Consider the following 27,212-nt stretch of genomic DNA (forward strand, 5'->3'; position numbering starts at 1 on the left):
GTGGTAAGCCAAAAGAACACCCTTTGCTGCCATCCTTTGAAGTTGGCTCCAGAAAATTTTCCTGGTTTTTCTGCCGGTGGCACAGAAGTGCAGCTTGTTGCAGCAACAGTCGCAGAAGTAGTAGCAGTATCACTTGTCATTTCTTTTCACTATCAAAATAGATAAATTGTCTTAATATTTCAGAATATCAGACCTTTTACAAAAACAACGATGAATTTTTTATACTCTTCAAATTGTTGTACAAGTATGAACTTTAATATTCCAACAAAGTTTTTATACTCTTCAAGTCAGAATATTTATTTCATATGGAGTAGAAAACCACACAGGTTTTAATCTCCAAAAACAGAATACAGTTTAATCAGAAAAAGAAAAATAACATTAATTTCCTTAAGATTATGAGTAAACTGTATTGGAAAATATTAAACAATAACAATAACTTCTGAAAGTAATAAAAGACAGAATCTGGAATGAATCTAAAAATAATAACAGTATATGAAAAATTATTGTAAGAATAAAATCGAGCCCACTGAATACGCAGTGTGTCCTTAAGGAAATTATTCCCCTCAAAGTACTCGAGGTTTTGGAATCTTTCCTCCCAGGATAGAACGATCTACTCACCAAAGTAGAGGTACTGCAAATTTTGGTGACTGCGAACCACTTGAAGGCTGTATGTCACACGATTTTAGGAAGTGCAGAAAGAAGAAGAAGAAGATGTTATTTCAGAATTTTTCGTATCGAACATTCTAAGGATTAGCAGATATATATAGATTATTTGCACCTTTTAAGAAAAGGCACCTGTTGGGAAAATGTTTGACTGTTGAGAAAAAGGTTTGCAACTTTTCGGACAAGGTTGCAACCTTTCAAAAATCCGTTGGAAAAACGGAGGGAAACATTTTTAAATTAATCCGGAAAAGAAACGGGTCGGGGGTCACGGGTCAGAATTTTTTCACTTAATTAATTAATTAAATAATACTAATTAATTAAAATTTAAAGGAAATTTGGTCCAAAAAGATTATCAATAAATCATATCATATCAAATCCAAATCCGAAGCCGTAGCCGTAGCCGTAGCCGTAGCCGAAGCCGAGCCGAGCGACGACGACGACGACGGCGCGAGGGGAGACCCTCTTCTTGACCCTTTAGCAACATAAAGGAGTGCTTCTACTTTTAATTAGGAGACTTTTCCTTTCCACCACCTATGTGGAACCAAAGCTTATTTAATAAAGCAAGAGAGAACATATTATTTTTCCCTCCACTTCTTTTCCCCTCAATTTTCCATTCAAATTATCAATTAAACCCAACATTATATATGGTGAATGTTTTAGAAAGAATTTATTTTATGAAATAAAAAAATATTAATGAAATAATAAATAATAATATAATAATGAAGAGAGTAACATATTCTTTTCTAGTGTAAAATTTGTTGTAGTGATAACAAATTTGATGTTTGGGTTGGATATACCCTAAAACGAGGAAACATATTACCAGAAGCCAAGATCAGTGTAGCCTGTATCTGCCTGCCCACTATGTAATATATGAGATACATTTTTTTTTTCTGAAAAATAATAGTTGTCTTTAAAATAAATGCAAAACTTTATTTGAATGATGAAAATATATTGATACAATAGCAAACTTAATATCTTTAATTTGAACATAATTATGAATTTGATCAAGTTAGTCATAAAGTTATAAATGAAGTATAAAACCTTTCTAGTTGTCGCGTAAGAAGTTGATAGATAACTTTCATTCAATTCTATTTATGAAAAAATAGCTCCATTTTGGAGAATAAAAAATAAAAATCAGATCTTAATTTGTCAAGATTCTAAAATAAATGTTACAAAATAATTAACGACAACTCATATAGAATCCATTTTGCCTTCTACCATTTCATCTCATACTTTAGGTTTGCATTTTAACAAATTTGATTATTAATGTTATACTATAATTCTTTTATAAATTTTTTTCTCTAAAAGAATGTTATACTATAATATTTATTTCTCCACTTTTTATTTTTTCACCATCAATACTCTTCTTATGAAAATAAATATTTGTACCTTGAAAGTTGTGTTAACTTGAAAAGATAATTTTGTTTCTTAGGTTTAGTGTAGCGCGTGATGTGTGAGTTAGGAGTACGTCATGAAATTTTTCTCTAGGGAAAGGTCTAATATTTAAGTGGAGAATTATAGATGAACGGACCTATTATTCAACGTTTTAGCAAAAATTACTTTTTTAAAAATAGAGCTTTTCCTAAAAAAAAAATAATTTGTTGAAAATTTAAATAATATTTAATTACTTTTTTAAAAATAGAGCTCTTCCTAAAAAAAATTAATTTGTTGAAAATTTAAAATTCTGAAGAGAGCTTAAATTTACCATGGGGATAAATCCCAAATCGAATTGTCATGTTCTTTTTTTCTTTCAATTTTCGAACATATTAATGGTTACCTTATGCTTCATAAAGACTCACAAATTACAAATTCAATATGTAAAGATACTACTCAAATAGCAGCTGTTACTTCTTTTTCTTCTTCTTTGTCATTTCTTTTGTTGTTGTGACGAATGAATTCACTCATCCGGCCAATCTTGTTGATATCTTGTATATCCTTAATTTGAAAATTTTTATATCAATAAATTCCTTACACTGAATGATAAGTTTTATTGAAGATATTCACTTATAATAATTAAGGACAAGTTAAATTATATATTGCTACAGAGAATTTAATTTTGACAATTCATCACATATAAGATAAAATATTTATAAGATAAATCTTTTATTGCAATTTAAGTTAGAATACTCATAAAATTCTTCTATTGCCTCATTATTCTTAATTTTTCCTTGTTCCTTCTTTCTTGTAATTGTTTCCGACTATAGTCTTAGCAATTTGAAAAGTCACTTTCTTATTATAGAGCAATAGAAAGACTCCTACGGCGAAAAGAAATTGAAAGTGGGGTGTAATGTATGGAATGGAACCAGCTCCAATGCCTGAATTAGACCCATAGTGTTTGTGGTGTTTGGTGTGCAATTGTCTCATCAGTGAAAACTCATGAATCAGTCACAATGAGTATAATACTTCAATTTGTTGCAATCAGCTCGACTATGGCTCTTCATCTCACAATGATCACATAACCTACAGAAGTGTACTCCTTCAATTTGTTGCAAACAGCTACCTCTCATGTCTCCTCTAATAAGCATCGGATGAAAAAAAAGAGAACCAAGTCAATGTCCGGGCCCGGAACCTACACAAGTGTACATAACAAGAGTGAGTATCAAACAATACGGTACCCAGCAAGCAAACAACTAAGACTAAGCAAAGCTAAAACAAAATACAAGTACTAATGTCATACCAACCGAACCCCTCAAACTACAACCTGCATAAAAAGCAGCCCAGTCTAGTAGTTCTAATTTCATAAACACATATATCTATCATCAATAGTACAATTCAGGTCTCAGCCAAATCACATCAATCAGTAGTCTAATCACGGGATCAACAAGGGGTAAACACAGTCCACAAATGGCAAAAATTGTACGAATGTAATGCAATGCAATGACATGTATAGTGATTCATGTTTGCTTTAATAATACACATCCGTTGACTAGCAGGCCGGAATCCATGGGGGACTCACTTGGTCCATATATTCGTCGTAACCATTTTCCTTCGGCATAAACATCAATCGCCAGAACCATTTTCCTTTGGCATCGCCAGAACCATTTTTCCCTCGGCATAATCCTTATATTAATTTTGTCACAGTATATCACAACCAATGCAAATAGACAATGTTCATATAAGTCAAAATAATGAAATGATATCAACAACAATTCATAACTCATGTCACAACAATCTATTCACATATTCACAATTAATCAAAGTCTTAATCATATCGAGCACATCATTATAATTCATCAAGTTGTCATTTTATTATCCCGATTCTTCGTTATCAAGTTCAATCATAATAGTCAATTATCTCGAACCGCTTCTCATTACTCTCCAACATACGAAACAAGAATACATGATCCTACAAGCTTAAACGAAGGTTTAGAAGTTCACTTGCCTCGAATTTAACCCCAACTACTTTGAACCTTGAGCCTTGCCCTTATGTCGATGCTCTGAATCGATAAAATCTATTCAAATATGAATTCCTAATAAGAATACGAGTTCAACGACACTCAAATCATAATTTTTGAAATCCGAGGCAAAATTGACCAAAAACCCCGGTTTCGTAAACGAAGGGTAAATCGATTTTTTTTTGAATGGAAATGTTCTTCACAACACAAGGAACCTTTTAGTAAAAACCGTTTGAAAATTAGAGCTAAAATCAACCCATATGAAGGTTCTTGAAAATCCCCCAAAATTAAAGTCCAAAATCATGAATTAAAGATCAAAATTCATGTAATATCAATGGGTAATGGAGAATATGAGTTAAAATAACTTATCATTTATTTTCCCACAAAAATCCGCTGGAAATCACCTTCCCCCGAGCTCTCAATGTTTAATAATGGGGAAAGATGAATGAATCTCGACCTTTTGAAAAGGTCACTTTTCAGGGTCAAAAATACCTTCGCGATTGCAGACAATGTACTCCGCAAACGTGAAGGGGAAAGCTCTAACCCTCTATGAACGTGGAGGTTTACCCAATGCCTTCTCCACAAATGCGACGCCACCTCCGCGAACACGGAGGCCAAAGAAATGGACCTTCGCGAATGCGGGAAGGGTGCCACAAACGCGAAGACATGATTATCTGAAGTGGATTCTCTCTTTTGTAGTAGATGCCGAACCTGTTGTACCCCTAATTCAAACTCGGATGCTTGATTCAATAATGGCCTTATCTTAACTCATGGCGTCTTCATCAATGAGTAAATCATCATCATCATCCGAAGACTTCTGCAACACAACACAATAATTACACTTAACACATATTTAACAAATTGGATCCTCGAGATTCCTTCAGAAACCCGTGCACACAAATCTTAATGTTAGCCTACTAAATGCTACATTCTTGACTTAATGAAACTATCCGAATTTGAATTCGAGATCTCCTTGACTCGAAACCCGATAAATCACAATAAAACTAACTTCAAATCTCAAAATACCAAAATAAGCTCGGGACTTCTAAGAATTCAACAAAGACCACTCCTAGGCCAAAAATCATCCCTTGAACCCAACAGAGTCATAGAAATTCTATTCCGAGTATCGAAACTCTAAATATTGACCAAAGTTAAACCTTGGTCTAAAATTCTTCAAACTTTCAACTTAGGACTTCAAATCTCCGATATGACTCCAATTTCATAAACGACGACTCTCCTAAACCAATTTCCACATTCCAGAGCTGATGGAATCAATGAAATTCTATTTTGAGGCTCGTTGCTCTAATTGGTCTCAAAATCACTTTTGAACACTTTAAGCCTTTAAAACTCATAAATTCTCAAAACTCAATTTTTCAACGAATTTCCCAAACCAATACCAAATACTAATCATAAATAATTCGGGGTAATAATCGAGGGGTAAAATGATAATTTTGAAAAAAAATAATCTAAAACTGATCTTCAAAGTCATTATAATAAATGAAAAATTCTGGATATATTCACCTTATCAAAGCAGTCTTTTTGATCACTCCAAACCATCACATTGCATCAATCCTACTGTTTCTTCTCAGTATCAACTGTATAACTTGCTCATTTGATGCTACCATTAACAAAGCCCAATTTGTTCTTAGTTAGCAGAGTCAGCTCCATCGCTCTGCTCCATAAAGTGTAATTCTCCATTCTTGTGAGTTGAATGTCAATCTGAATTGCTCTTGAGACATCAGAAGGCGATGGCTACAGAAGATGATCATGGTCGATTTTGCCTGTCATGAATACTACATCAAATCTTCAGATTCAATGCGGAAACAAGCAAAGAACTTCAGAAGACGTACTCCTGCTCTGATACCATAATAAAATGACTCAATTACAAAATTAAATTGATCCTTTTCATTGCTAGATTTTAATTGAGAGGATTGAATAATTACAAGTATATGAGCATCTATGCATACAACTATAATGCTAAAAATTGTAGCATATCACTTACTAACAATACTAGCTACCCAATAGAGTGATGAAAATTGGCTAACTAACTCAGCTAACTAACTAATAACTTCAGATCTTCAGCAACTTAACAACTAACAACTTCATCTCTTCAACAATTAATTCCTCAAGACTTAGCAATGCTCTTTGCATATTCCTTAATACTAGTTTCAAAGAATTTTCAAGGTGAGAGAAGCAGGCAAATAGCCACGTCTAACGTATGATTATGATTGTCACTGTTGTTGACACTTACAAAGTTTTGAATAAAAATACATCCAACTAAAATACAAAATAACTCCAATAAATACTACTGAAATTCGACTTGACAAGTGAAATCCAAGAAACAATTCATTGCTGATAAATATAACCCTACTTAATTTGCTAGAATTTTCAGCCTAATGAAAAATTCAAGTGGTTTAAAACCTTTATAAGTTTTAAAATCAAGAAACGATTGATGTGTTCAAACTTATATAAATTTGTATATGTATTTTTTATCAAAATTATTTCCTTATTAAAGTGTAATTGTTTCCCAAATTATTCTTCAAATGGTGGGTTGTCACGACCCTGATCCATTGTGAATGACATCTACACTAACCCTCCGGTGGGAGAACCAATACTAACCTAACTAGAACATGTTATTAACCCAAAACATGCATTTAACATGCGTAAACAGTTTAAATAAAGTTTAAAAATCGAGGTCCCATAAACTCAGGTAAATTTATCAAAAATGTGCAAAAATTTACTTTCTAGAACCTAAAAGTCATTGTACCAAAAGTCTATCTAAAAGTCTAGAATAAAGGGGCAACCTCTGAACAATAAATACAAAAAATTATCTAAAAGTCTGAGTTCGAAAAGAAAGGTCTAAGAACTGAATGAATCCACGACAGCTTGTAAGAACTAGCTCACCCTTGAATTCGAACGATCACGAATCTCTAAGTTGAGGTCTCTCAATAGCTGCTGGTATATACGTTGTACTCAACAAAGAAAGTGCAAGTGCAGTATCAGTACACAACCACAATATACTAATAGGATCACACAATTATTTTTAATAAATGAAATATGAACAAGAAATCACAACTTAGTAAACAAATAATACATAATCACATCATAGTTGATACAACACCAGACTCCCAGTCTTTAACTTTTGAATCATTTTTCTGGTGAACATGATTAATCACAATGCAACGTTCATGACTCAAGTCAGGCCTAGACACGACACGCTGAATGAGATACTCGGAGGTACCTCACCCAAGCCTCTTAACATTCATTTAGCTTTTCGTAGGTAATGACCTTCACCAACAAGTAAAAATAAAAAGGGATAGAGGGACAAAGAGAAAACATCATAGAATAAGAGTCAACGTCAAACTTAAAATATCATACATTTATGTCTAAACATACCTCTACTAAAAGACTTGGCGGGACTAAGACATGTCCCTAGCGCACCCTCAATCTAAATGAAAACAAGTACCATGAAAGGTATCCAAAAGTCTTTACATAACATAAGCTAGAAAGGAGAGAAATATTATTCCCGAAACATGGGAACTCACTAAAATAGTAGCATTCAACGAATCCAACTAGCCATATGGAGGAGAGTGTGTAGCAACACCGGTCCCTACATGGTGATACCATATAGGAAAAAGAGTATACGTTAGTATTTTGAATGTACTAAGTATGTAGGCATGCAATTCAATGAAAATGTTAAAGTATTATAAGGTATAATACATAAAAAGATGCATGCATAGGCAAAGAATGTAAATAACATTTGAAAGTTCATTTATGGGAAGATGAATATAACTGACATCTAAGACCACACAAGTTATTATATGGAATCCAACATAACCCCCTACGTTGGCATGAGGAGAATACTTGTCGGGTAGAACTCCATCAAAATTCATTCATTTCTTTTAAACATTTAGGGTTATTTGTGGATCCACTGACCTAGCCTACAAGGGCTCCTACATTGGCACATAGTTCAAGAAACTAGAGGTTGCTACTAGGATTTTCTTACCGAACCCTACCTCAAGCCTCATTTGGTGCTAAGTAAAATTCCACGGAATAGTTCATATATCATAAGAACATAATCATTTATATGGATTTGGATCATCAAATCATTATTTAATAGAATAGCTCATTAAAACTTGATAATTCAAATGTGAGAATTATCCTTACAACAACAACAACAACAACCCAGTGAAATCCCATAACGTGGGGTCTGGAGAGGGTAAAGTGTACGCAGACCTTACTCCTACCAAGGTAAGACGACTTTTTTCGAGAGACCCTCGGCTCAAAAGAAGCATAAAAAGAGGTCAAATAAGGCTAAGAAGTTCAAAGTATTATGGAAAAACAAATAATGAATAATGCAAATAATGAAAGCGACATAGATAAAATAAAGTAATTAAAGTATAGAAAATAATAGAAAGATAATAACAAAAGTCAGAGCACAAGAAATTATAGTGCACTAATGCGCCTACTAATACGGAAGAATAACGAGACTATGTACTAGCCTTCTACCCTAATATGGTCCTCCATACTCTCCTATCTAAGGTCATGTCTTCGGTAAGCTGTAACTGCACCATGTCCTGTCTAATCACCTCTCCCCAATATTTCTTCGGCCTACCCCTACCTCTTCTGAAACCATCCATGGCCAACCTCTCACATCTCCGTACTGGGGCATCTGTGTCTCTCCTCTTCACATGCCCAAACCATCTCAGTTGCATTTTCCGCATCTTGTCTTCCACCGAGAATACTCCTACCTTGTACCGAATAACCTCATTTCTAATTCTATCGCTCTTGGTATGCCCACACATCCATCTCAATATTCTCATCTCAGATATTTTTATCTTTTGAATGTGAGAGACCTTAACTAGCCAATACTTCGCCCCATATAACATAGCTGGTCTAACCACCACTTTGTAGAACTTGCCCTTAAATTGTGGTGGCACCTTCTTGTCACATAGCACACTAGAAGCGAGCCTACATTTCATCCACCCTGCCCCTATACGATGTGTGACATCATCGTCAATCTCCCCGCTGCCTTGAATGATAGAACCAAGGTATTTGAAACTACTTTTCTTTTGGATGGCCTGGTCACCAAGCCTAACTTCCGCGCCAACCTTTTGAGGTGTCTCACTAAACTTGCACTCTAAGTACTCTGTCTTGGTCCTACTTTGCTTAAACCCTTTAAACTCCAAGGTATGTCTCTAATCCTCCAGCTTAGCATTAACTCCGCTACGAGTCTCACCGATCAGGACTATGTCTTCCAAAAAAAGCATTCACCATGGCACCTCACCTTGAATTTGTCGCTCAATCCATCCATCACCAAGGCAAATAAAAATGGACTAAGGGCTGATCCTTGATGCAACCCCATCACAACTAGAAAGTGATCTGAGTCCCCTCCTACTATCTTTACCCTGATTTTGGCACCCTCATACATGTCCTTGATCACTCTAATATACGCCACATGTACACCTTTAGCCTCCAAACATCTCCATAGTATCTCTCGTGGAATTTTATCCTAAGCCTTTTCTAGATCGATGAATACCATATACAAGTCCCTCTTCCTCTCCCTATACTGCTCTACCAGTCTCCTCATAAGATGGATGGCTTCTGTAGTTGAGCGTCCTAGTATAAATCCGAACTGGTTCTCTGAAATAGACACATCTCTCCTAACCCTCATCTACACCACTCTTTCCTACACTTTCATAGTATGGCTTAGAAGCTTGATACCTCTATAGTTGTTGCAACTCTAGATACCCTTCTTGTTTTTGTATAGAGGGATCATTATGCTCGACATCTATTCTTCAGGCATCGTTGCTGTCTTAAAGATGAGATTAAATAACCTAGTCAGCCATTCCAAACCTACCGAGCTCGCACTCTTTCAAAATTCCCCAAGAATCTCGTCAGGATTGGTCGCTCTTCTTCAACGCATCCTACACACAGTACCCTTAACCTCTTCGACCAAAATACTCCTGCAATACCCAAAATTATTGTAACACCCCTCAAAAATTTTTCCTAAGATTCAGACCCTTCTTGTATACGGGTAGGGTCGAACTCAAGTATTGTGAAGTATATGCATGAGTTAAGATGAGTCCTTGAGAAATTGAGCAGTGTTAGAGGTGATGTGGGGTCACAAAGGACCCTAGGACTAAGCTAAGTCCAAAAGATTCATCGTGACTAAGTTTAAGGATGAGTTCGTATAAGGGGTCGAATTCTAATGACCTTACCTTTTGAAAGACGACAATCTGGGTAGCCCACGACCTATTAATTAAAGGTCGTCGAGTCTTCTTTCCAACTCCACTAAGAATGTAATTTTTGGAGTTCAGAGTCAAAAGATATGACGATCCTAAGACGAACTAGCTCGACAGGAATTTTAGGCCTGGGTTGCAACTGCTGGGGATCTGGGCTTGGCGCCGCAGTGGCGCGATGCGCCACTATCGCGCCAGGAACACGCCTCAGTAGTTTGGTCCCTGGCGCGGCGCGCCACTACAAGATTTGCAGGGTTTTCAAGACTATTTTCCATAACCCAGAAAATAAGGCCTTGGCGTTGTAAGGGCGCGACGTGCCACTATCGCGCCAAGAATATGCCTCAGTAGTTTGTTCCTTGGCACGGCGCGCCACTACGAGATGTATAGATTTTAGGCCTAATCGATCTGGTGCTGCAATGGCGCGATGTGCTACTATCGCGCTAGGAGCGTTTTCAGCCTATTTTTCAGAATTTTGGAGAAAGGGCAATTTAAGAATTATCCCAAATTATATATGTATCATCCTTGAATGAATTTAGACCACATTTTCATCCTCTCCCTCTCTCTCTAAAAAGCCCTAGGAATCCCTCTCTCTTTCTTCTTCTTTTTGTTGTTCTCCATTTCCAACAAAGAATTATTCCAAGAGCTTCAAGACTCCAAGTTTCCATTGAAGACCCAACAACAAGGTTTCTTCAAGAATCTATTTTAAGGTATGTAAGGCTATACAAAGCATGGCTTGAGTCCACCCATGTGCTCTATACTTTCCTTGAGGTTAGATGTCCATGAGAATGGAGTTTCTTGATATGGTTTATGTTTAAATGAGTCTTGTCTCTTATTAATTTGATTCTTTTGTGTTGAAGTCGTTGAGCTAAGAATTTCTAAAACCTTCATGTTAGCATTGAGTTGATGGAGATGGTTTGTTAATATGCTCGGTTGCTTTTCTTAACCATGTGATTATGTTGAATGTGTCAATTTCCTTAAATGTGTTATTCCTCTTGAATTGTTGGTTTAAAATCTTAGAGTGTGATGAGTCATAAGGTGGTGATAAATGAGGAGAGGAATGGTTTGTTATGTTTGTGGGAGGTTATAAATGCTTATTTAAATTAGGCTTGATTGAGTTGATTGGAGGATAGAATTGATGAAGGGACAAGGTCCTAAATGAGACTTGCTATTATGACTTGATTGAGTTGAAATGAGAATAGAGTTGATGAGTTGGCAAAAATTCTAAATAAAACTATCCGTGAGGGCTTGTTTGAGATGATTGGATGGAGTTTTATGAGCATAGAGTCATGTGAGGAGTATCGAGCACCGAAGCGGGTAAGAGTATAGTCCATACTCGAACCCCGGAACTACGCCGCCAACTTAGGTAGGGATGGAACCGTTAAAGTCAGATGCTTCCCGTAGGATCGAACCGTTAAAGTCGGATGTTTCCCATTTTATTGTCCTGAAATAATAGGACTTGACTAATCGATGGAATCCATGATTAGGGAGGCGTTCATGACCTAGCAAGGTATGGACGGATGTGGCAACAACATCTGATTATCGTACTATCACTAGCTCATAAGTGATGGTTGTTGGATAAGAGAAACTCTCATTTAGGTCTTGATAGTATTCCGAGTCAGTTGAGTTGAGTGGCATGTGATTTGGTCCCGTCTAAACCATTTCTTGTTAAACTTAGGACACTTGAGTGAGTTCTTACTTATTTATGAGTTGAGATTTCCGAGTTGGTTGATCCTTTCCCGATGTTGTTTTATTCAGCCATTTTACATACTCATACATTCCACGTACTGACGTCATTTGGCTTGCATCGTTTCATGATGCACAGACAGGTACCAGAGATCATCAACCGGCGCACCGTTGAAGATCTACACACATCCAGCTACTTGGTGAGCCCTCCTAGTTTCTGGAGGATGCCAGACTTTCTTTACCGTTTTGTTTGTATGTTTTCTTTATCTTGCTTGTTGGTAGCCATGGTCTTGTTATTAGCACCTCCTAATTGTTTATAGAGGCTTCATAGACCAGAGTGTGGGAAGGTTGGACTGTTATATTGAATAGCTTTTATTATACTTGTTTTGATGAGTTGATAGTGTTTGGCCTTCGGCCCCATAATATGAATAGTGTGTACGATTGAACCCTCTATTGAGTGAATGTGATTGAATGATAGTGTGACTGAATCAGGTGGTTCGCTTGGAGGCCAGAAATGGCTTTCAAGTGCCGGTCACGTCTAGGGTACCCTCCCGAGGCGTGACAATTGTGAAGTGTACCTGTATGTTCCAAATCTCCCAACACAATCTCTCTGTCCCCTTATTCATTCAAGATATTATGGTACGACTGCCATCTCTGTTTAATGGGGATCTCCTTTACCAATACTTTTTCATGCTCGTTCTTAATGCACTTCACTTGATCCACATCGCGTTCCCTTCACTCTCGCACCCTGGCTAGCTTGAACAATTCCCTATCCCCGCCTTTCTCTTTTAGTTTAGCATAAAAGCATTCAAAAGCTGCCATTTTTGCCGTCGAAACTACAGACTTCACCTTCTTCCTCGCTATCTTATAAAGTTCCCTATTCGTCCACTTCTCCACCTCATCCTTGCTTTCTATCAGCTTCGCATACGCTATCTTCTTTGCTTCCACCTTTCCTTGCACTCCACCATTCCACCACCAGTCCCCTCGATGCCGGCCACGGCTATCTGTCGAGACTCCCAACACTTCCCTTGCTACAACCCTAATACGACTGGCCGTCCTATCCCACATAGTATTCGCATCCCTACTACTATCCCAGGCCCCCATATCCTTCAATTTCTCTCCCATCTCCAGGGCGCTAGCCGTGGTCAAACTCCCCCATCTGATCCTAGATTGATCATCCCCAACCCTTTTCTTCCTCGTCATCTTGATCCCTAAATCCATCACCAAGAGCTAATGTCGGGTCGTAAGGTTGTCGATCAGATTAACCTTATAGTCTCTGCACAGACCTTTATCATCCTTCCTAAGAAGTAAAAAATCTATCTGAGTCTTAGCCACCGCACTCTAGAAGGTTACCAACTGGACCTCCTTATTTGGAAAACTCGAATTGGCTATCACCAACCCAAAAGCCCTTGCAAAATCCAAAAGTGAAACTTCTCCTCCATTTCTATTCCCAAAGCCAAAGCCTCCATGCACATCATCATACCCTTCCGAAATAGACTTAATGTGCCTATTAAAATCCCTTCCCACAAAAAGCTTCTCAGTAGGCGGTATGCCTCACACTAACTCGTCCAAATCCTCCCAAAATGCCTCTTATCCTCCTCGCCTAAGCCCGCTTGTGGCGCATAAGCACTAATAATGTTCAACGTGATCCCTTCAACAACCACCTTAATTGGCATCATCCTATCAGTGACTCTCCTAACCTCCACCACCTGGTCCCTTAAATTGTTGTCTACTAAAATGCTTATCCTATTCCTATACTTCGATCTACCAGAGAACCAAAACTTATATCCGTCTACCTCTTTAGCTTTAGAACCTACCCATTTGGTCTCTTGTACACAAGCTATAGTAATCTTCCTCTTTTTGAGAATCTTAACTAGCTCTATGGATTTTCCCATCAACGTCTCAATGTTTCAAGAACCTACTCTCAGTCTAGACGCTCCTTTAACCCACTTATCCCTCCTTATCCTCATCCCCATCCCCATCCCCGTCTCCGTTCCTGAGCGAGAACATGACCCGAGTCTACCATCACTATCCAAAGCCACAAAAATGCGTATAAACTAATAAATTATTCAAAGGTTTAAAGTCAGAAAAATTTAACTACAATTGTATGAGCAAAGAATAGATATGGAAAGATATGGAAACCGGAGGTACCAACTCTAGTTGAAATGAACCTGGTTGCCGTCGGAAAACACTGTTCACGTCGGAGTACTATTCACTTTGGAGTTACTGTTCACGTTGGAGTTACTGTCCACATCGGCTTGCCAAGATGCTGTTCACAATGACCTTTGGGTTGTGTGGGTAGTAGATCTTGGGTTGAATGAATCTTTGGGCCAAAATCCAAAAATAATAGCATTTAATGAAGCAATATTTCGTTGAGAAATTTCATCGAACACCTTCAACGCACTATCCACGGTGCTCGTGGTTGAAAAGTATGGGATAATACTTAGCCCAATATCAAATGTAGCGAATACCCAGATGAAAAAATCAACCAGATAATGAGAAGCAGATGTAGAGAGTGACGAACTGATGCAACAAAAACCAAAGCGAGCAAGCTAAAATTTCTAAATCTGTTGAGGAAATCCTGAAGAAGGTATACAGATGGCTAGAAAACAATAAACTTCAAAGTCGAATTTGTCACTCCCACAAAATAATTTTGAAGAATGTAAAGAGGTCAACCAAAAAGTAGTCAAAGTCGAATACACAAAGTGAAGAAACAAAAATTATAGAATAGAGAGTAATATATATTAAGCAAGATTACACCGGCAATGTCGGATATCAATGGGTTTCATCGGAGACTGACAAATGAACAATTTTGAAATGTGAGAATTGTTCTTATCACATAGAATTCACTCTTTGTCTAAGAAGCCCTTTCATCGTCATTCAATCATTCTTTAAAGACTTTCATACTCGTAGTAAATAAACTTTTGTAAACATTGGGTTAGAACCCCTTTGAATCAATTGACCATTCTTTTAAAGTCATGGTAAAACATGTTGGGTTTAGCCAATTCAACTTCAAATCATTTACATCAACACTAGCATGTATGAGAGCAATGGAATGCACCACTATAAAACATACTCAAAACAACTCACCAATTCCCTTTAAAATCCTTTTTCATGCTTTCATATAAGGACCTTTGATAAATCAACCATTCAATAAATTAAGAGTCAATATAAGCTAAGATATATAAATAAACTCCAGTTATTCAAGAATCTATACATTTGAAATTATAATATGAAAATCCATAAAATCCACAATTTAAATTGAGCTATTAGGTTTAGAAAAAAATACATGGGCTCCATGGGTGGAAGGACCCATGAATAGAGACCCACATACTTGGGGAACAAAGACCTAATGCAAGCTTCGAAAATGGAGACTTGAAGACCTTGGGAATGAAACCTTAGCTTGGAAGATGAAACCCTTGGGAGGAACCTTGGGAGGAAGGAATTTTGTGTTTGAGTCTAAGTGTGAGAATGAGGGGTTTGGGTTAGCTTAGGGTCTTTATATAGGGTAAATTTCAGTCCCAAAATGACCACATTTTGATGTTAAGGCATGGAACCAGACCAAAATACCCCTCTTTAAGACTTTCCAAAATTGACCCTATGACTCGTCTATGAGTCGTAGACCCCCTTACGATTCGTCAAAAGAACTCGACCTACAGGGTCTGAGAAACCCCTGAGGACTGAGTCTTTGAGTTCCTCTAGACCTAATCACGAATCGTAGACTTGAGTCGTTCTGCAGGGTTTAAGCGACCTATAGGACCAGGTGTATGAATTTCCTTGACGAGTCATTTATACGACTTGGCTAAACTTCTACAGGTCATAACTTGACTCGTAAACTCACTTCTCTCCTTAGCCAAAATTTTCAACCTTATCATTAAGCCTATGAGCCATCCTACGACTCGTAGGAGCTTCTACGGCTCATAGGTTGAGTCGTAGAAACTGATACCAGTCCATTCCTCCACGTCTTTCCTTCGTTTTGACTTTTCAACTTACGGGGTCTTAAAGCAACAGTCAAACAATGGTTCTCTCATGGAACAGATACCCAACTTGTTGTACTGGCGTGGTGCCTGTTCCAATAGTTAGTGTACCAGTGTGGTACCCATTTCAAATTTACCGATATGGTACTTGATCCAATCGTATAGGCATGGTACCTGATTCAAATGTATCGACATAGTACCCAACCCAATATGAAATCACATAACACAATCACAAACACAATGAACGATACACTTTTGTACAACAAAGTAATATATTTATTGCATACAATTGGATAACAGAATATCATTTTAATTCATGTTCTTTCCATTTTCCTAATCGTAAATCATGCATGTAATACTAACGAAGTAGTTAATAGACACATATAAAACAAATGAGAAAACAAAACCATCACTTACATCGAAACAAGCCTTGGAAACTGTAAAGAACTGGATCTTTCCCTTTTTCAATGTTTTGGCTAGTTCTTGGTCTAAAACAAATAAAGAATACAAGTAATTAATGAACAATGGCCTACACTACCCCGATTATATCAACATCTTAACTCTTGGTCAATTTCATGATCATCTACCCAACTAGGGCTTTTTCCACCGCTAATTTTAGACCAAAACCTTTCTATAAGAGATTCTCATAGATTCTAAGGTCTAAGAATTTAATTACAAGTTAAAGGAATGATTAACTTACCTTTACCAAAGAAATTAGTGGAAAACTTAAAAAATAGCCATAGGCCGTCTATAGCTCTCCAAGAGCAAAGTTGTAGAAATAAAAACGATTTTGAAATTTTCTAACTTAAAATCCCACAATTGCCCACTATAGCAGCCTTGCCTTAACGAGATTCAGCTCGCTATGGCGGCTTGCATAGAGACAGAAACTTGTAATTTATTTTTCAATCCCCCATTTTACAAAACAACCTCAAATCTTGATATTTTAAAATAACTATTTTAGGCCAAAATCAATTTCGGGAGTTCTAACCCCAGAATTCAATTTTGTAAAGCCGTAAAGGTTCCTTAATTTCTCGGTTCTCAAACAATCAATACCTCATAATCAACTTCAATCCATTACTTAATTGTCGTAGACCTCACCTGACTCACATTATATCCAAGTTTGGTGTAGTCTCGAAATTTCTAAGTTACTACTCATAAGTTTTCTGAACCAAATTTATTTTCCATTAGTCTATTCATAATGACTGAAATGGGTTGTTACATGGGTTAAAACTCATAACTGACACGAAAACATGCCATCTTACCTAATTTTTGAGGACCCACTCATCTTGATTTGTCAAAGGGGCCACTTGTGCACCGCCTTTTTTTGGGGCCTATCAAACCACCCAATTGGCTAGTTTAAGTACAAAAATAAGTAGGAAATTACATATGGTGTCCTCCAAATTTGGTGGTATTGATCTTTTGTCTCTCGTAAGATAAGTTTTATAAAAATGTCCTTTCTACCACTTTAAGTTTAGTCAAAATATATTTTTACCCCTCTACACCTTAAATATTTTTTTAAACAACTCTCCATGCTCAATGCCTCTCAACTTTTCTTTTTCTTTTCATTTTTCTCTTTATTTATTTTCTTTATTTATTATTTTTTCTCTTTTCTTTTGTTTCTTTTTCATTTTTCATTTTTCTTCTTCCATTTTTTTCTCTTTCTTTATTTTTTTATCTATCGTTTTTTTTTCTCTATTTCTATTTTTTATCTTTTTTCATTTCTCTCTCCATATATATATATATATATATATATATTAAGCCATTGAGCCTTTGAGTTGTGTTTTGCTTTTAATACAAAATTTATTGTATTTCCCATAAGTTTGACTTAGTGAAAATTGTGGAAATTGTTGTCCATGAGGCACAACTTGTTATTTGAAAGTCATTGGGCTAAGTCTTTCCTCTAAGGAAAGATTTATAGAGTATTTCATAAATCAAGACACAATGTGGTATCAAGTTTTGCCCATAAGGAGTAATTTATTATTTTGAAGTTCTTGGTCTAGTCTTGCCTTGAAGGCAAGAGTTATAGAGCATCTCATAAGGTATTGTCCATGAGACATGTTCTTTTAACCCCTGAGCTATGTTCTGCCTTAGAGGCAAAAGGTATTGTGTTCTCCATAAGTTAGACTTAGTAAAAATGGAGTAAAGTGTGCCCATGAGGTGCAACTTGTTCTTTAAAGTCCTTGGACTAAGTCTTGCCTCTAAGACAAAAGATATGAAACATCTAATAAATCAATTTATAATGTGGTAGTGTCAAGCCTTGCCCGGGGGGATTAACTTGTTGTTTGGAAGTACTTGGACTAACAAGTGTTACCTCTAGGGCAATAAATATATAATATCTCATAAATCAAAACACAATGTGAATTGTCAAGTCTTGTACGTGAGGCTTAACTTGTTGTTTGGAAGTCGTTGCGCTAAGAGGCAAAAGTTATAAAGTATATAATAAATCAAGACACAATTTAGTAGTGTCAAGTCTTGCTCATGGGGCATAACTTGTGAAGTTTTTTGTCTAAGTCTTGACTCTAAGACAAGATTTATAGAGCATCTAATAAATCAATACATAATGTGGTGGTGTCAAGTCTTGCCCATGAGGCTTAACTTGTTGTTTGATAGTCCTTGGACTAACAAATCTTACCTCTATAATCAAAATACAATGTGATATTGTCAAGTCTTGCCCAAGGGGCTTAGCTTGTTGTTTGAAAGTTGTTGGGCTAAGAGGCAAGAGTTATAGATCATATGATAAATTAAGACACAATGTAGTACTGTCAAGTCTTGCCCATCGAGTGTAACTTGTGAAGTTCTTGGTCTAAGTCTTAATACTAAGACAAGAGTTAAACATCTAATAAATCAATACATAATGTGGTAGTATCAAGTATTGCCTATGTGGTTTAACTTGTTGTTTGGTAGTCCTTGGACTAACAAGTCTTACCTCTAGGGCGTCCTTGGACTAACAAGTCTTATCTCTAAGGCAATAGTTAGAGTGTTTCATAAATCAAAACACAATGTGATATTGAGTCTTGCCCATGGGGCTTAACTTATTATTTGAAAGTCTTTGGGCTAAAAGGCAAGAGTTATAGAGTATATGATAAATCAAGAAATAATGTAGTAGTTCTTGCACATGTGGCATAACTTGAAAAGTTTTTGGTCTAAGTATCGCCTCTAATACAAAAGTAATAGAGCACTTCATAAATTAAGACACAAAAAGATTGTGTCAACTCTTGCCCATGGGACGTAACTTATTTTTTGAAAGTTTTTGGGCTAAGTATTGCCTCTAAAGATAGAGTCATAGAGTATCTCGTGAAATTTTAAATCATATATAATTTAAAATAGTAAATATGAAGAAAAAAATTGTGTTGAACCTTGACACTTGAATCTAGAGATCATTTTATTTAAAAGAAGTACAAAATGTATAAAATAAATAATTTTTTAGTTCCATAATTAAAAAAAAAATTTAAAAAATAAAGATAAGAAAAAAAAAGAAAGGAATAAAAATTTAGAAGGAAAAGAAAAAAACATAAGAAAAAAAGAGAAAGAAAAAAGGAAAAGAACAAAATACATAAAAAAAAATGAAAGAAAAAAGAAACGTAAGGAAAAAAAGTCAGAAAATAAGGAAAAAATATATAATTTTTAAAATTTCATTTAGTTATCAAAATGCAAGCTTTCTTTATTTATTTAGATGTGAGAGCAATATTATCCAAAGAATTTTCATTCAATAAATGAAGTTTATTTTTGCAAGACTTTTCTTACGAGGAGCAAAAAATCAAGACCAACCCATATGCATCCCATTAATTAGTAAACTTAAAATAAGAAGGGAAAAGTACACAAACTGTCCATCAAAAATAAAATAATTATCCCAATTTGCCTATATATTAATTAATTATTAAATATCTATACGAATTAAAAACAAATCCCGACATGTCCATTCTAGTTTGCAATTTTTTTTCCCGACATGTCCATTCTCGTTCTCAACTGACCGACGCTCAGCCTAAAATCAAGCGCACATTAATTGCAATATTATATCATTCAATAAATTTACATTTCATTCTTTTGATTTGTTTTCTTGTTACAAAGTTATATTTGACGTCTTCATAAATCTTCTTTATTTGCCGAATCCAAGTTCGTCTTTTCTTTTCTATATTTTTGTTTCCCTTTTTCTTTTTCTTTTTAGATATAATAAAAACAAATATAGTATTTGATTGCTTATATACTAATAAAAATATGGGGAAACTAAATAATTAGATTGTAATAAAAAATAATTGAAATAAATATTAAAGTTACTAGCTTTTATCTTAATTAAAATCTTAACTAATAGAGAACATTTATAATTTATATAACTAATATTTTTATCTAAAATATGACTATGTTTTTTGTAGTTTTTTTAATGAGTAAAATTTACTAAATTAATTTCAAAATTTAAATATTAAAATTAAGCTTAAAACTCTATTTTATTGTACTTTTTTAATCTAAAAAATTCTTTTGAAAGAATTGATGTCTTTTATGATACCTTGCAGTATGTGATATATCGAGTGAGTATCACAGAGGATTGAGAAGTATTTTTTTTTTGGTTGAAGGAATGAATCAACCCTCTATGCTACCCTATAAATATAAGGAAAAATTATTTGGGTGAATACTTTTTAATAAATAATTACTGATTTTAGCAATACTTTTTATTTATTACCATCTATAGCAGTACACATTAATACTATGATAAATCTGCTATGTATTAAAAGTTAATTATGCATTCAATATAAATGTATTATAAGTGTTTAAAATATATTATGCTTGTTTGGTAAGAAATCGACACAATGTATTATAAGTGTATTAAAATATGTGATAATGTATTATTCATGAATAAAACTTGTATTATTTGTGTTTTATAAATTATTCTCTGAAATATGTATTAAAATGTATTATAAATATATTATCAGTGTCCAGTAAAAAAAATGTTATTGATATAAATTGTAATTTTTTCTCTTAATATAGCATATCTATGTAAGTTCCCCTCAATAAAATATATCATGAGGGCATCATAGAAGACTGTTCAAGTTGTGTCAGTTTCTATGATACCATGTTAGTAAATGACATCTATACCATGTGAATATATCATAAATAGTTTTAACACTTTTTGAATGTATGAATCAATCCTCTATGATATCTTATCTATATTATGATATATGTCGTGGATTAATCATTCATGATATTATGTTAGTGTCACGATCCAACCTTTCGAGTCATGATGACACCTACTATAATCCCCAGTAGGTAAGCCAGCTCATATCTCAAAACTGTAAGTAATTGGATTAAAGGGTATAAACTAAACAACACCAAAATAGTAACAGGAACAACAGGATATTCAACAGTATATGGTATATACGGTGAATACCATATATAGCTGAGTAGTGTTTTTTCCAAGGAATGAACTAGTCTTTTATGAGAATATGTTAGTACATGATATATACCATATGAGCTTCATAGTATACTGAAATAATATACTTCAATAACTACTGACTTGGTTTATTATATGCTAGAATAAGTTAGTTTTTGATAATTGATGTATGAAAAAATAAAAATAAAAAAGAAGTTGTACTATATTAGTTATCTTGTTTATTTATATAGAAAAGAGAAGAAATGAAAAAGAACAAAAATAAAGGAGTCAAATTGAATATGAAATTAGATTTTGACAAAAACAGGTAAATAAAATTATTTGAGAGAAAAATAAATTAAAAAGAAGAAAAAACAAAAAAAAAAGAAGTAAAGAAAAATAGAAAAAAAATAAACGAAATTAGATTATGGAGAAAAAAAGAAAAAAAAATTAGGAAAGGAAAAAGAAATAAATAAAGTAAAAAATAAAAAGTAAAAAAATCTAAGATTGATTATGATGAAAGAAGAAAATAAAGTATAATATGACACAGAAAAAAACAAATGAACAGAAAAAGAAGAGAAAAAATAAAGAAAAAAACAGAGAAATAAAAAGAAAGAAGAAATGAAAGAAAAATAGAAAGGAAGTAGAAAAAAGGAGTAAAAAGAAGAAAAAATTAATTGATTGAGTGCTTTTTAAAAATTAATTACTGATTTTAGCGATATTTTTTATTTATTACCATTTATAGCAATATATAGTAATATTATGATAAATCTACACTTGTATTAAAAGTGAATTATGCATATAATATAAATGTATTATAAGTGTTTTAAAATATATATTATGTTTGTGTTGTAAGAAACTAACATAATGTATTATAAGTCTATTAAAATATGTGATAAATGTATTATCCATCTATAAAACTTGTATTATATATGTTTTATAAATAATTCTCTGCAATATGTATTAAAACTGTATTATAAATGTATTATAAGTGTTCAGTAAAATTATTTTCTTATTGCTATAAATGATAAATATTTTCTTAATATTGTATATTTATGTAAGTTTCCCTAAAAAGAAAAAATAAAGAAGGATATCGTTCTTGACTAATATGATCATTTCTTTTTACAACAAAGTATTATAATGCCACTATATACTATAATGTGCAATTTCAAATGATGTCATGCACGTTTAATAACTATGGAAAAAAGCCAAAACTAGTTTTTAACTATTCGAAATAAATTACATGTATCCTTAAATTATATTCTAACTCAAAAATACCCTTTTCGTCATATCATTGACACACTTTTATTCCTCCGTTTGACGGAATAAAATGTGGCATCCCATGTGTATTAATTTACGCCTCATAGGATCTCCAAATAAACACCCCACCCTACCTCATCTATTAAAAGACCCAAACTTAGAAGCTTTCTTCCCACATCTTAATAACCCTATTTGTCCCTTTCTCCATTTCTTCCGTCCTTGCTGATCAAGTCCACTGATCATTGCAGTCCATGCCACAATATCAGGATTTTTAGTCCTTAAAAACACTTTTAGTTCATCATCTTGCAGAACACATTTGTTATACATATCAGCAAGACTGCAACTTGTAAAATCATCAATTTCGGACCACATTTTGACCAACATTGAGTGGATAACTTGACTAGCTTTCAAATTAACTGAATTTGCATAACCTTTTAAAATAGTAGATATGGTATTATTACTAAATTTCATCTCTGAATCTGACATCTTCAAAAATAATTTCGGAGCCTTCTCTCACTTAGGGTTATCAGGATGTGGGAAGAAAGCTTCTAAGTTTGAGTCTTTTAATGAGTGGATTTTGGTCTTTTAATTAATGGGGTGTGGTGTGGTGCTTACGTGGAGATTCTATTTGGCATAAATTAATACATATGAGATGTCATATTTCATTCTGTCAAACGGAGGGATAGAAGTGAGCCAATAGTATGACGGAAAGAGCATTTTTGAGCCAGAATATAGTTTAAGGGTACATGTGCTCTATTTCGAATAGTTAAAGGATAGTTTTGACCCTTTTCCATAATAACTATAAGGGGTCGTTTGGTTGAGAGCAAGTTATTCCAGGATTAATTCTCCTGTTAGCTATTCTGGGATATGTTTTTCCACCATGTATATGAGATAACTTATCCATCACTATGGTATAAATAGTGGGATAAATTATCCCAAACTTGGCAATCAAAAAAGACACAAATATTTTATCCCTAGATTATTTTTTTATCCTATGACTATTTATTTTTATCCATTACACCAAACGACCTCTAATAGCAATGGACTGGGCGACATAATTAAAGGTCATTAATCATTATTGCATTAAATAATTGAAATGAATGGGGGAGCAGTAACAATTGACACAGTTATTTTTTGTAATAAGAAATAAAAAATAGAAAAATTATTTTTCAAAAATGAGGAAAATGAAAAATCTGATGAAATTAAGAAATAGGATGAAAATTATATTTGAGAAAATTATTTGACCATACCTTGATGAAATTAACCGATGGTTTTATTTAGACGTGTCAACAAATATGAACCTATATATGAGTTACTATAGTTTATTTTGTGTAGCTCCTTGTTCTTTTTCCATTATTTAGCTTAGTGTCTTTTTAATGGTTCAAACAGATGAAGAAGCTCTATGAGCCAAGAAAGAGTAAGCGAATTGTGGTGGCTGTTCTTCAAGGGCACCAAATTCCACTGTATGGTGCGATATCAGTTCTTAGTGATGCTAAAGATCGGATTCAGAGTGTCTCTTTACCACTGAACTTAACATTCCTAATGAGATCAAGGGCCTATATATTGGGAAGTCTGGTAAAGCCCGAGTTCTCTATTCATATCTCTTGCCAAGTAACTCTCAAAGGCAATCACCTAGGCAAACACATCAATTTGACCAAGTCTAGTTCTTGTACTTATCGATGAATTACTTCTTTTTCTATCTTTGTCGAGCAATTTAAATTTCTTTTTTGGTTAGCTTTATTACCTGACTTGTTTGTCCAATTGTTGCTTAGCTTTCTAGCTTGCTTTTGTTATTGTATCACAATAACACAGCATGATAAGAGATGCATATTGAATAACTTTAAGAAAATATTCTCGAAAAAATATATTTTCCTGTAACATAAATTTTGGAACTTCATTCTGACATATAATTATGCCCTTGAAATTTCTGTTACCTTAATTGGTGATTCGTTATAATTAGGATTACGCAACAAACATTTTTTTTAGAAGCAATCTACTACATCATTTTTTTATTCCTTCAAAAAGAAAATGACGAAATCCTTGTAGGAATGAATATATTTTGGGGTGGTGAAGTTGAATATGAAGCAAGTTAGGCGAAATACAACCGTCGTCCTGAAGTGGTTCAAAGGTTTCCAATCTTTGATCATCCTCAACACATGTTTAGGAGTAAAATGGTTGTAAGTGATACAGAACATAAAATGATGGAAATTCATGTAAGAGTGAATACGTTTTGGGGTGGTGAAGTTGAGTACGAAGCAAGTTCGGTGAAATACAACCATTGTCCTGAAGTGGTGCAAAGGTCCTCAATCTCCCTCAAATACAATCTCCCACAACACATGTTTAGAAGTAAATGGCTGTAAGTGACCAAGAACTTTCAATGTTTATAACTGAACAATATCCATTGTGATTACGACCAATGAATTAACAATTTACGTTGAGACTTATCTCATGCCCCAAACTCAAGGGGCGCAACTGGCACCTAATGTCAAAACTCAGGCCCGAGCCGATCCTACTGAATCATTTTCTTTTAGTGCATGACAACCACACGTAATCAAGAAAACAAACAAGTATATCTCGGCTTAAAATTAAGCTCTTAGCTGGCAAGACCCCTGTCAACAACTCTATAAAAGAAACAACTACTCCCAACAATTCATACAAAGAAATAGCCAATTAGCACACAAGTCCTAATTAGGCCGTCGAGGCCACCATGATCTCTATACAGAAGTTGAAAGCAGGTATTTAATAAAACAATGCATCAAACAGCTATCAAGCCCAACAATCCAACAAACTAGACCGACATGGCCCATAACATAGCTATACAACCCACACACTAGTCTGCAAGCCTCAAAGAGTAGTAAATCTTGGCCGGACAGGGCCCCAGTCTACCCAATATATACAACAATTGCTAACAAACCTCCAAACTTTGGCAGCTCCGAGAGAAAGGGGCTAGCCAACCTGATAGAAGTCAACCCTGCTACTGAGGAGGTCTATTTGGTGGTCTGTCGGGACTTTCAGGCATGAATGCAGTGCCCCCAGACAATGGGGCATCAGTACAAAATAATGTACTAAATATGAAAGACGGTAGACTATGAACAGGTATCATATTATATTGAGAGTAATCAGATAAATGAATCAACATTTAGATAAGCGCACTGACCTGCTCCTAAATATAAACAAATCAAAAATAATAAAACAACAACCTAACCAAGTTCCCATAAGTTTGGAAGGTACAAACAACAAACAAGACCACCTGCCTAGGTCCCCATAAGCCCAGAAGGTGTCAATTCAGTCTATATACCCCTATTAGTAGTCCCCTAGTCCCGTAGGTAGCCACATAGCCCTCTTAGGCAATAATATAGCCCCATAGGAAGCACATAACTCTCTTAGGAATTGATATAACCTCATAGTGAATTCATAGCCCTCTTGGCAATAACATAGACCCATAGGTAATACATAGCCTTCTCAGGCATCAATATAGTCCCATAGGCAGCTCATAGCCCTCTTAGGCAACACCATTGCTCTGTAGGAAGCACATAGCCTTCTTAGGCACAAATAAATCCCTATAGGCAACACATAGACTTTTTAGGCATGATTACATTTCTGCAGCTAACCACAATAACCCCAAGGGCAAAAATAACATTTCAGTAGGCTAAAAATGAGTAATATAGCTATAAGCAACCTATACGAATATCCCCTAAGACCTGCCCAACTAGGGACTCTACTAACAGAATATGAATCCCGATAAGGGAGTATTACAATAACTCGGGAAGCAAACAACCAATAATCTTGGCTAAAACATAACAACGATAATAACAACCTTCTTGTAGCGGCTAAGTTTTAAGAAAACATGCCGGAAAAAGGAAATAGCCTTAACATAACTTTTCAATAATTTTAAGCTATCTATGGACTTCTTAAATAACCCCCTTGATATTACAACATGAAAGTATCACAATTAACACATCAAATATAAGACACCACGACAATCTAATAACAAAAATGTGGATTTTCGTTGTAGATTGCTATTTGCTACTTATTGAAGATAGAATTAATAAAATAAGGATCTTACCTTGATCCTAAGAACGTCAAACCCTTTCTGGACCAACACTAAAGTGTGATACGCTATGAAATCACTAAAATAAATTATACCATGATGACGAGCACAACTTCAGTCAAGGACTTAGGTCGAGAAAATTACTAATATGGGTGATCCTAGGAATGGGTTTGAAGTTTTTTCTGGTTCAAAAATGAAAAAATGAAGAAAAAACAAAGAAGAAGATATATATAAAGTTCCATTGACCTAGGGGGCACCCACTTCATGTGCCTACTTGTGCAGTCTTATGAAAACGTGAATATCTCTTAATTCCCAAGTCGTATTGACAAACGGTTTAATACATTAGAAACAAGACTCATAGATCTTCTATTTGATAGGTCATAGGTCTCATAACACTTTATATATTTGGATAAAACCTCTGAAATATTTGATCTAAATTTTAGAGTAACCTTTATAAAGGAACTTACAATAATTTTTGCCAACTTTTATTTTGCACCTCGCTAAACTTCAAAATTTAATATATGAACCTTCAACAATTAAATAGTGACATACCACATAATTTTTAATTTATCACTCTCGTTG

At 34.6% G+C, this 27,212-nt stretch overlaps 1 protein-coding gene across 1 annotated transcript in view; it reads left to right on the forward strand.

Annotated features, from left to right (window-relative positions):
- Positions 1-24,463, forward strand: part of LOC129904651 (uncharacterized) — a 32,824-nt gene extending 8,361 nt beyond the window's left edge. Inside the window, exon 3 of the mRNA XM_055980227.1 lies at positions 23,969-24,463. Coding sequence (XP_055836202.1) covers positions 23,969-24,262 — 294 coding nt within the window. The 3' untranslated portion in view covers positions 24,263-24,463. The remainder of the gene's footprint in view (positions 1-23,968) is intronic.
- Positions 24,464-27,212: the final 2,749 nt, after the last annotated feature.

Source organism: Solanum dulcamara, chromosome 9 (assembly GCF_947179165.1).
Source record: "Solanum dulcamara chromosome 9, daSolDulc1.2, whole genome shotgun sequence".
NCBI classification, from domain to species: Eukaryota; Viridiplantae; Streptophyta; class Magnoliopsida; order Solanales; family Solanaceae; genus Solanum; species Solanum dulcamara.